Source organism: Juglans regia, chromosome 10, assembly GCF_001411555.2.
Source record: "Juglans regia cultivar Chandler chromosome 10, Walnut 2.0, whole genome shotgun sequence".
Taxonomy (NCBI): domain Eukaryota; kingdom Viridiplantae; phylum Streptophyta; class Magnoliopsida; order Fagales; family Juglandaceae; genus Juglans; species Juglans regia.
In genome coordinates, this window is record NC_049910.1 from 32,228,567 (window position 1) to 32,241,210 (window position 12,644).

General features: G+C 36.9%; 2 protein-coding genes across 2 annotated transcripts; one reads left to right on the forward strand and one right to left on the reverse strand.

Annotated features, from left to right (window-relative positions):
* The first annotated feature begins 2,082 nt into the window (after positions 1 to 2,082).
* Positions 2,083 to 2,523, forward strand: LOC108997891 (glutathione S-transferase T3-like). The gene has a single exon (XM_018974278.2). It carries the CDS (start codon positions 2,083 to 2,085, stop codon positions 2,521 to 2,523), a length of 441 nt encoding a protein of 146 aa, XP_018829823.2.
* Positions 2,524 to 9,915: 7,392 nt separating this feature from the next.
* On the reverse strand, positions 9,916 to 12,644 carry LOC118349702. Its single transcript, XM_035695243.1, has 2 exons — positions 12,416 to 12,644; positions 9,916 to 10,154 (listed from the first exon to the last, which is right to left on the reverse strand). The coding sequence occupies exons 1-2, from the start codon at positions 12,642 to 12,644 to the stop codon at positions 9,916 to 9,918; spliced, it is 468 nt and encodes a 155-aa protein (XP_035551136.1).

A 12,644-nucleotide genomic window follows, 5' to 3' on the forward strand; every position in this document is an offset into this window, starting at 1 on the left:
TTGTAATTTATTCATAGTGAATGATTGGATGATGAACATTACTATTGGACCATGATGGCTTCCGGTTGCTCTTACTTGTTAGCCGTTATCTAAGAGCATCCCCATCCGGATGCGTAAAGTGCAGTTTTTCCTAAAATTTGAAGATCAAATTTAGGGGAAGCTGAAAACGAGCCTCCCATCCCATTCCCTAAAATAGGGATTTGTTTTAGGGGATCCACAGTCATTCCCCATATTTGGGGAACCACTGTACATCCCTAATCGATCGAACCCTAAATCTGTTGTCGTTGGTCCCGCGTTCCTCTCTTCCTCTCGATTCACAGCAAATACCAAAATCGCTTGCTCCTACCTTCGTTCATAGGTAAGGATTCCTTCTGTTCATCTTCCAATCTCAAGCAACTTTTGTATTTTTGTTTTCGCAAAAGCGGATCGCACATATCGAAGGCGGGAGGTTTTGTCAAAACCCATTGAGCTCAAAAGCTGTGCGAAATCATAAATCATTATCATCTTCAAGTAATATCCTCTTGATGTAGTTTTTCTTGTTTGGCTGATGATTTTTAATAGGTTGATTACATTCTCTGAAACTCATTTCCCCATCTGGGTTTCGGTTCTTACACTCCTTTATGTTTTTACACTGATTTCTGTTTTCACTCGTTGTTTCCATAGAATTTGTTTTTTTCTTATGATAATTTTTTGCTTTATTTCCTTTTGCGATTCTCTTCAGATCTGTCCAGATTAGATTTGTCACTAGAGACGAGTCTTGGTTGCCTTTTTGGGTCGTTTTAGGTTCGTTTGAGTTTGTCTTGCTTGCTTGGTTCTGTTGGGTTTTAGTTTTCAAATGGAATACTCTGTGTGCAGCGTTCTCATATAGTTGAACGAAGTTGAAATTTTTGGGTGAAAACATATTTTCTGTGCAACAAATGTTGATATCAAGATATGAACAATTCAGATGATGTAAAGTTAGGAACATGTTTGATGTTGCGTCTTGAGATTTTTTTTTTTTTTTTTTCCTGAATGTGAAGTATTTTGATTCGAACTAAGAGGAACTTCATTTTGAGCTTTATAAAGTACTTGAATGAAGATTAATGTATAGAGAGCTTAACTTTTCTAAGTTGGTTGATCTATATGTTGAGTTGATGATAGAAAGCTTATTATGAGGCCTTTTTGGCTTTGAAGTAGTAAAATAATAACGTGAGAAGTTATTATCAATGTAGTCTGTGTTTGGACTTGTTTGAAGGAGTAAAATAAATTATTCAAGTCAACCAGTTTGGACTTGTTTGTGCCTTGTGTTTGCTGGTTTGAGCTAATGTGGTCTCTTTAATTATTGTTCTCATGGACTGAGCTCTGTTGGTTTGACAAAATGCGTATCTGTTTTTATGTTCTTAGGCATTTTGCTTGCTGCTTAGTATTGGATTTTCCTTCTCTAACCCCTTGGCTGTGAATTGGTCTGTGCTATTGGGACCTTTGCAGTGTTTGGTACTGATGAATAATTATTACTTGTGGGGGAGGGAGGGGGCTACATGTCTACTATTAGGCTATGATGATGGTGTTTAGTGGGGTAATTCATAAGTATTAGTGGGCCCCATTGTGATGGCGGGGTAATCCTCACCCGAATGACCATTTTGCAGTTTGTAATATTTTTCGCAAAAGGCACGTGGGGTTTGGGTAAGGTTTTGCAGCTATTTGATGTTGGGCTCGTGTCTCACACATGATGTAAATTCTATAAACCATTCTGAACCATATTTAAAACACACAAGTGTTTAGGGAAGTGGATGGGAATACTCTTATTAAAACGTTTGCAAACTAATATTGTTATTGGATTTGAGTTGTCTTAACCTCTCGGCTGTGATGATGAAAAAATCTAGAAATGGTGACCGCAACACTTTCGCACACACCTCCATGGCATGGTAACCCGAATGGCCAATAAATAGTGGCAACCGATTGTTGCAACCATGCGAGGGAGGGTGCCAAGTGTGGTCATACGTTGCCATAGGATTCCTGAGCCAGCTACCAAAATCACTTGCAAATGTAGTTCTTAATTTTCTAATATGTGTACCACATTTCCATGTTTACAAATTTTTAGAGATGGACTCAGAAGAGCATGGAAATATGTTCTTCACCAGCCTCCTGACTCAGGAGCCTGAACTTGACCACATTTATGTTGGTCAAGGTGAACATCCCGTGACTTTGGATAACTCTCCACCCTCGCCCCAAGTAGAGCCTCCCTCTCAAAGAAAATCAGCTAGGGATGCAAACTTCACTCCCAAAGAAGACAAGTTACTTGTCTCTGCATGGCTGAATAGTAGCACTGATGCCATCCAAGGAACGGACCAAAAACATGCCCAACTTTGGGAAAAAGTTAGTCAATACTTCAATGATTATAAAGAAAGTACAAATGAGCGGAGTGTTGGGTCCTTAATACATCGGTGGTCTGCCATTCAAAAGGCGACGAACAAATTTTGTGCTAAACTCACCCAAGTTGAAGGGTTGAATCAAAGTAGTATGACTAAGCAAGACAAGGTATAAGCATCCACTTATTTATTATTGACAACACTTAAATATCATTATAAAGCTAGTATTATGTTTCCTTTATCTTTAATAGGGTGGTATTATTTGATTTTCATTTTGAATTTGAAGTTTGACAAAGCGAAGGTCATGTACCAATCGCTTGAGAAAACAACTTTTCAGTTCGAGCATTGTTGGCAGCTATTGAAGGACCAACCGAAATGGAATTAGTGTTGCACAAAGGACGGGACAAAGCGAAGGTCGACGATGTCCCCTACATATTCATGTACATCAGCAGTGGCAACTAATTCACCCATTGATTCAGTCGGTGGTACAGAGGGCGAGAATCTGGAAAGTAATGATGTCATCGAATTGGATAGGCCTATAGGGAGAAAAGCTGAGAAAGGAAAACGTAAGGCCCAAGGCAGGGCCTCATATGAGCTTGTGGAGCTCAACAAGAAAAAATATAGTCTCCTAGAGGAGTCACGTGCTCAGGAGAAAGAATTATTTCGACTCAAGGTTGAGAAGATGGCATATGAACGAGAAATGAAGGGAAATAAATGTAGACAAGAGGACGAGAGATTAAGGTTGGAGGTGGAGAAACTGGAAATCGCCCGGTTGGAGAGAGTGGAGCGCATAATGTTGCTCGATGTCAGTACGTTAAATGAAGTTCAGCAGGTATATTTCCAGCAACTTTAAAGAGAGATATTGGCACGACGCAATGCATCCTCAGATTGAGGAATTTGTTATTGTTTGTAACTAAATCTTTTTTCAGTATTAATGCTACTATGTATATTATGTACCACTCGCTTGTGGCACTTTTCTGCATTTATTGTATTATATAATTTGTACATTTGTAAAGTTTTATTAAGAAAATAGAAAACGTGGTCGTTGAATTTTAGCCTAACATGGATAGATGTTGCTTGATTGAAACTCAACATTACAAATCCTTCAACTATTACAGATAATGAAAATATTACAATAACTTTTGAGCATGTTCTTGAACCAAACATGTTTTTTGGAATGGAAATTCTAGAAACTTTCATACACCGTCGCTACTAATGATAAAATAGATAATTTAATACAACATTTTCTTCTATTGTTGGGAATATAATTGCCAGTGATGTTCAATTAAATCTGCTTGTAGTTGATGATGTGCCAAGCTGTCTCTAATTTCATGATGGCACTGAATGAAGTTGATAAACTCGTTAGTTGGATTGCGCGACAATTCTGGAAGATCATCATCAAGTTGATCATACTCCATATTCAAACCCTAACTATCATAACGCTCATCCTTAATGATCATGTTATGTAGAATAACACATGCTTTCATTATATTTGTTAGGTCATTGATTTTGAATAATCGAGAAGGTCCACGAACGATTGCAAATCGTTGTTGAAGTACCCCGAAGGCACGCTCGACATCTTTTCTTGCAGATTGTTGTATTGTGGCAAAGTTTTTTTTCTTATTCCCTTGGGGTAATGGAATCGTCTTTATAAACGTTGACCACTTGAGATAAATACCATCGGCAAGGTAGTACCCTATAGTGTAGTCGTTGCCATTGATTGTGTAATTGACTGGTGGAGCACGCCTTTGGGCAAGTTCCGTGAAAATAAAAGATCTCTCTAGGACATTAATATCGTTATGTGAACCGGACATACCAAAAAATGCATGCCACATCCAGAGATCATATGAAGCAACTGTTTCTAAAATAATAGTTGGTTCACGGATGTGGCCAGAGTACATACATTTCCAGGCAACGGGACAATTTTTCCACTTCCAATGCATGCAATCAATGCTTCCTAGCATTCCTGAGAATCCCCGTTGTTCACCAACAACAAGCAATCGAGCAATATCATTGGCATTTGGAGACCGCAAATATTCATCTAAAAAAACAGTTACGATTGTCCTACAAATTTTTTTTAGGCTCTCCATTGCAGTGCTTTCTCCAATACGTATGTATTCATCCATAAAATCTCCAGTAACCCCATAGGCCAGCATTCTAAGGGCAGCGGTTATCTTTTGCATAGAAGATAAACAAAGTCTTCCGGCATTATCTCTTCTCTGGACGAAGTAGGGCTCGTAAGCCTCTACCTCATTTAGGATACGGAGAAATAATGGACGACTCATCCGAAATCTCCTTCGAAATAGATTAGAGGGATATACTGGATTTTCTGCGAAATAGTCATGAAAAAGGCGTTTATGCCCTTGAATATGATCACGCCGAATAAACTTACGACGTTGGCGATTGCCATGATGTCTCGATGACTCTCCATCAACCTCGGCATTAATAACAACATCCAGCTCATCATCAGATGACAAGTATGTAAGTAATTTGCGAAAGAAAGAACGAGCCATTTGATGAAGGGAGTTAGAGATGAAAGTTGGATTTTTGAGAATGTGAATGCAAGCAAAATGCGTATTTATAGAGAAAAAAGTTACCGTTACATATAAGACACAAAATGTTACCGTTGAAGAAAAGACAAAAAAAGTTACCGTTAGGGAAAAGACAAAAAAAGTTACCGTTGGAGAAGAGACAAAAAAAGTTACCGTTGGATAAATGACAAAGCATGTGTACTAATCATAGCAAATTCAAAATGTTACCGTTATACTATTTTGCAAAATATTTACCATCAATACGCGAAAAATGCATATATTTAAAAAAATTATTATTTTTAATATCGATATTGAATTGAAAAATAATACTGTATCTGGAAAAAAAAATCGTATAAGTATTTATAAAATGTGATATTTGAAAATAAGAGAATAAGACAAAATATGATATGAACCCGTGGGAATGAATTCCCTTGAACCCACAATCAATTTGAAAACTCCCCAAGAAAGCTAAAATCAAGTCAACGGATGGAGAACCTAGACCCGATGAGAACTTGTTTCAAGAACCTAGATTATATTAAAATCTAGACCCGTTGAAGAACCCGTCTTAAGAACCCAGATTACAAAGGAGGAACGCCACAAAAGTTGTGATTTACCTTTGATAAATTTAAGAATTCAATCAAGAAAAAGAGAAGAAAACTCAACTCAAAAATAAAATTCAATAATGTCTAACCCCTCAAATGAGGCTACAAAGAGTTTTTAAACCCAAACCTAATCAAAACTCTAGCCAAAATAAAGCCCCTTTTATCCAAAATGACCCTTGATGAACATTACCGGCTACAGTACGCGCAGCTACAATAACCCCTAGAATAAATTGATGAAACCCTAGTTCCTAAAAAGTAACTTTCCAAATATGCCCTTGGCCAAAATACAAGACCTTCCCAAACAACATAGTTCATAAGAAATAAGACATATGGGCCAAGCATCTTCAAGCCCACTTATTCTAAACTAATAAAATAAATCATTTAACCAAATTGAAAGCCTCCAATAACAATAGGCAGTATCTCTAAATCATGTCTTCCATAGCTTGAATCAAGTAGATCAAAACTGGTTCTTCTTCTTTCGGACCCATCTTGAGTATTGGGCTCTTGCTGGCTTCATCCCAAGTGGATTGCTCCAATTCTTGCATTGTTTCCTTGATCTTGTAATTGGCCCATCTGGAACTTGCAAAGGATCTTTAAGAGTAAGTTCACCTTGGTTCCTATCAAAATAGTTAGTAGTTAAAAATGGAAATGGAAGTGAGAGAAAAAAGTAATAAAGAAAGAATAGAAGAATATTATTTTAATAGAATAGAGAAATGATAGGGAATGAGATGTAGAAGGTTTTATGAAGATGAGTAAAATTTAGGATAAAATTATAGGGAGTGTCCTTTTTAGCTAAAATTTAAGAAAAATTTTAAGGAATTGGATGGGGATGCTCTAAGGCCTTGGTTATTAACTTGGGCCCTAGCTAGATGGATGGACATTTTAGTTTTAGTTGATTTGAAAGTGTGAGACTCTAATATGAAATTTTGAATAATAATATATCAAGAATAACCTAAAGAACCTATTGTATATTTTTTAATTTTTAATTTTTAATTTTCAGGTTTGAATAGCAAATAAAATATTTTTAGTTCTATTTTTTGACTTTTTCAATATCTAAAATATGTTTCTTTTTCTTTTCCTTTTCTTTTTTTTCTTTTTCTTTTTTTATTTTTTATTTTTGTGTAATGTTTTTAGTAAACTTGAATCTAATTGAAAGCTAGAAAAAAACTATTTGATATATGTAAAGTCTTATTGAAAAATGTCCAAAATATGAAGCCAAAAAAATCTCAAATCCGATTTCAATTGAACCTAGACGTTGTCGCTTTCTTGGATATATACCAACTTAGTGGGTGCTCAACCCTTATTATTAATGTACAACATCGATAGGAATGTGCACCTCTATTTTATAGCAAGTCAATTCTGTCACCTCGTTAGAGCATTGATATTAGCTTCATAAAAAACCTAGTCAAATGCAAAATATAGTTTATTTCTTTTGAACACAACTGCATTGGATTAACCAAAAGATAAATTAGAAACTTTAAGCTACAGTAAAATATTGATTTCCTTCATATTTCGCGTGCTATTGTTCACTAACCAAATGTGTTTTTTTATTTTAGTTTAATCCGACAACAACCTTTTTTTTCCTTTTCCCTCTCTCACTATATTTTCCTCCCCACGTGTTTTCTCTCGCCCTTTCTCTCTTTCTCTCTCTTTCGCAGTACACCAGATCCTCCCTGCATCTTTGATTCTTCAAGTAGATTCGTGGCCTTCTTTGGCTTCCTTGCACGACCTGAGTTCAGAAAGTTTCGACCCAACATTTGCTTCATCAAAAGTCTAGCCAAATGCAAAATATAGTTTATTTCTTCCAAACATAGCTGCATTGGATTAGCCAAAAGATAAATTGGAAATTTTGAGCTACAGTAAAAACTTGATTTCTTTCATATTTGGCGTGCTACTACTCGCCAACCAAATGTGTTTTTTATTCTAGTTTAATCCCACAACGGCTTTTTTTTTCCTTTTCCCTCTCTCTTTATTTTCATCCCCTCGTGTTTTCACTCTCCCTTTCTCTCTTTCTCTTGCTTTCGCAGTACACTAGATCCTCCCTGCATCTTCAATTCTTCACCTAGATCCGTGGCCTTCTCTGGCTTCCTTGCACGACCTGAGTTCAGAAAGCTTCGACCCATCTATAAGTTTGAGTTAAAAGCTTAAGGTCCATTGTCATCCGTATCTCCCACATCAATCCTCTACTTCTTATTCTTTCTAGTTTCTGTAACTCTCTTTGTGTGTACCATTATCGATGGCGACGGATGCAGTGGTGTTGAAACACAGAGCGGTGGGGGAGAAGGATGTACACACGGGCACGTGATGCCATACAGGCCCGGGTACACCACCCTGCTAGAGCCCATGTCTGGACCAGAGAAGCTCTAATCTATGTCACTTGTAGTTACACTAGTATGTTGGTACCGCAGTTCCATATTCCTCTATTTTTGATCCATTCAACCTTATCTTCCTCATATTTTTGATCGGTTTTGCATTAGCTTCTGTAGTTTGACTGAAACGAGACTATGCAGATATTAGTAGGTGTTACGATGGAAAATGGAGAAAACCCTAGCTTCGATAGAAGAGATGGGAAGAAGGGTTGGGTTCGATTAAAGGAGGTAAAAGGGAGAGTTATGTGCCGTTGATGAGATCAAGGGCCAGGGTTGCGCCAGCACTTAAAGGATAAGGAATCTAGAAGCTGCATTTCATTTAATTGTTAATTGCATTTACTTTACATTTCATTTGGATTTGTATTTCATTTTGCATTTACTTGTAATTTCAGCAGTTATCAAATGCAAATATTGCTGGGGCCCACTGTCCAGTAAAATCTGTGATGGTTCCTCTATTAGTAACATTACGTATGTAATGAAGTGATATTTGTAATATTAAAATAAATTTCATTTTCATTGTCTTCTCTCTGGTCCTGGAGGCCCTCTCCCCTTGAAATGAGAATTCCCTAATTTTCCATCTTTAGTGTTACAAATTGGTATTCAGAGCCATCATTCCTCTCATACCAACCATGGCTGGAGGCACATGCCTAAACTGATTACAAGAAAAGTACAATACACTTAAAAAAACTACAGGGTCCCAATTCAGGACAGTGGAAAGTGAGGTCATTGCTATGCAACGCCAGGTGGAAGCTGTGGCTCAATAGATGTCCTTGCTCATGACTAAATTGCAAAAGAAGAATCAATATCAGCATGGAGAATCATCAAGTAATCTCAATCCAAACTCAGAACAAGCTTTGGTAAACTTGGGAGACATACATACCAGATCCATTAGGCTGGACTTTTGAGTTTTTAGTGGAGAAGACCCTAAAGGGTGGTTGTACAAGGTAAAACACTTCTTTACCTTTTACAACACCTTACCTCACACATAGGTTACGCCTGGTTTCTTTCCATATGGAGGGCAAGACCCTCACATGGTTTCAAGACTTGGATGAATCGCGAGGATTGGTGGATTGAGAGTGTTTTGTCAAGGCCCTACTAACTAGATTTGGGCCTAACTGCTATGATGACCCATGGAGGCCCTTACACGCGTCAAACAGATTGGCTATGTTGAGGATTATAAAATCCAATTTGAAAAGATCTCCAACAGGCTTAGGGGACTATCTGAACAATACAAATTGAGTTGTTTCCTAAGTGATCTCAAAGACGAAATTAGACTACCCATGAGGATGTTTCACCCCCACAACCTCATCTCAGCCTACAGCCTAGCTAGAATTCAAAAGGAATATGTTAGCCTCACCAAAAAGGGGGAACAAGGGAACCATCATAACCCCACTGAAACTACCATCCTTAAAGCCCCAAATAGACCACCAGTTTACGCAAACAAAAACCCAAACATAACTCTCTTACTAGTCTAGAAAATAAGCCAAAACCAAATGAAGGTAGAAGGGAAAAAGGGCTTTGTTACTATTGTGAGGCCAAATGAGGTCCTGGCCATAAGTGCCAAAAACCAAAATTATATTTGATTGAGGAGATCTACGAGAGTGCAAAGGAGGAAAGGGCAGAATAAGTGGTGCAACAACAGGTTAATGAAGGGGAAAAAGCTAAAGAGATGGTTTTAGATTTAGGAATCCTCAAGGGAAGCCCTGAAATTTCCCTACATGCCATAATGGGGTCCATAAATCCTAAAACTATGCGGGTGAGGGCAGATATTGGGAGATGTGAGATTGTAGTCCTTATTGACATGGGGAGTACCCATAATTTCCTAGATCCTTGCATTTTGACAGTCTCTGGTTTAAAATTTGATAAATCTACCCAAGTTATTGTACGGGTGGCTAATGGTGAAGTGGTGAGTAGTGAGTAAAGAATTAAAATATGGTTGAAATTACTTCTACAATACGTAGAGTGGCTGCTGTATATTATTTATATAGAAAAGGTTTGTTACAAGAGATTACATAGGATAAGTATGAGATATGCGGTTACACAAGCCTAGATAATATTTTTACGATCATGATCTATTTGGTGAGTGTTCAATATCCCCCCTCAAGCTAAACGGTATTGGAAGAACGTTGAGCTTGCTCCTGAGAAAGTTGAAGCGTTGAGAGGATGACGACTTTGTAAGGACATCAACAAGCTGATCCTTGCTGGAGATGAAGCGAACATCTAAAGCCTTGCGCTGCACTTGTTCTCGAACAAAATGATAGTCAATTTCGATATGCTTCATGCGAGCATGAAACACCAGATTTTCTGTGACATAAGTAGCACCCACATTATCACACTAAAGAGTGGGTGGATGAGAGAGAGATGCCCATCTCACGAAGTAGTGACTGAACCCAAATTGACTCGACAGTGGCATTGGCGACAACTTTGTATTCGGCCTTAGCACTGGACCTAGCAACTGTAGGTTGTTTCTTAGAGTTCTAAGAGATAAGATTAAGGCCGAGGAAGACACAGTATTGCGCTAACACTTAAGGGAGGTAAAAGGGAGAGTTATGTATCGTTGATGAGATCAAGGGCTAGGGTTGCGCTAACACTTAAAGGATAAGGAATCTAGAAGCTGCATTTCATTTAATTATTAATTGCATTTACTTTACATTTTCATTTGAGTTTTTATTTCATTTCCTATTTCATTTCCTTGTAATTTCGGTAGTTATCACACGTGAATATTGCTAGGACCCAATGTCCAACAAAATCTGTTATGGTTCCTCTATAAGAAACACTGCGTATGTAATGAAATGATATCTAGAATATTAATACAAATTTCATTTTCTTCATCTTCTCTCTAACCCTAGAGGCACTTTCCCCTCGAAGTGAAAAATCCCTAATTTCCCATCTTTAGTGTTGTAGTAGGTCGATTTTGTGTTTTTCTGTATTAAGTAATTAATGAATGATGAGATGTGGATGCTCTTAATTATTGACTTGGAGAAAGAGCTTAAGAGCTTATTACATATGAGAAATCAAAATTTCCAAGGTAAAAGCACTAATTGATGAAGTCTGCTCACCTCTCCTTAGCATACTCCTTTTAGTTCAATAACTCTGCAATTTTCGGTGATTCAAGACAACAAAAACTCTGTTATTTGGTTAATTGACCAAATATCCCACTATGTATAGGAATTAATTTCTTTCTCCTAGTCCTAGATATGACATGTCTTGAGGCAGGCCTGCATGGGTTAGTTAGATTTGTGGAATGATTGCTTGAGAGAAGATGTTTGTTATTTATTTTGTGTGATGACAGCAAACTGAGTTAGTTAGATTTATGGAGATATGTTGTACTACTAGTTTATGTTTGAAAATTAGTTTGTGAAATGTGTTTGTAATTAGGTTGAGGGAAAAAATAAGTTGGGAAACAATAATTTAAATATCAAACTAAATTATTAATGTACATATGGTTAGTGTAATTATAAAATATATAAAACAAATTAAAAAAATAATATTTTATTATTATTTTGATGAATCCAATGACTAATTTAATGTGAGGTTATGAATATGGAGGTTTTGGATTAATAGAAAACATGTAATTTTTATAAATTTCAAATCTGACTTTGATGAAGTCAATGCCAAAGCTCTTACCTCATCAATTGGAAATTGCAGCTCTTCTTCTAAGAATCTTATTGCAATTGAACCTACAAATCTCCAAAGATTTGGATCAAAAGTCAAGTTTATAAAACTCTTATAGTTTGTTTTCGCAGATGAGATGAGAAAAGAAGAGAAGAATTGTAATTAAAGTTAAAAGTTAAAGAAAAAATTGTTAGAAAATATTTTTTTAATATTATTTTTATTTTGAGATCCGAAAATGTTGAATTGTTTATTTTATTTTGTGTAAGAATTTATAAAAATTATAATAATTAAATGAGATGAGATGAATGATAAAAATAAATTAAAGTTGTAGCCATAATATTGTGGTACGACTATCCACACAAGCAAAAGAAGTACTAGTATTTTCAAACGCAGCCTTCTAATTTCCTGCTTACGCAATAGTGCTCCATATGGGGGGACAGTCAAGAATATTGCGTATGGTTTCTTCTTCTTCATCTTTTATTCCCCAAATTTTTAGCCTTCATATTTTTTTTTTGAGTAAACAAACTTTCTTCATTCATTTAAAATAGATGTTAGATACAAGGAGGGACTCCCTCCATTGAAATGCTCTCCTCAGAGAGTTTTAGTGCATCATTTGCTAGACAATGAGCAATGCAATTGGACAACCTAGAAATGAAATGTACAGATCCGAGAGACAAACTTTTTAGTTCTTCTTTGATATCTTGTATGATCAAACCTGTTGAGCTCTAATCCACTGACTGCTCAAAACTGCTCTGAGAGCTGCCACTGACTCAGCTAGTTTGGGGTCGGGAAATAACTTCCTTGGAGCTCTTAGTGTTGCTATTATTCTCCCTTCCCAGTTTCTTACCACCACACCTATCCCGACTCTACTGCTAAGTCAATCAATAGAAGCATCCCAATTGGCCTTATAGTCATTCATCCTCTCCAGGTTTCTATATTGGATGGCCTGCCATGTTCTCCCAACAGCTTGCTATAATTTGCCTCCTTGAACTCCTTTAAAAGATGAGATGCGGACAGAACCACCCTTGAGGGGTCCTCGAATTTCTCTTCAAATACAGAAGTATTCCTTCTCCTCCACACCTTATATGCTGTACATGCAAGCTCTTCTGCTTCTTCTTCGTTGAAGTTTGATAAGGCATGCTCTATTACCTCTTTAAAAGATTCAAAGTTGACCTTCAT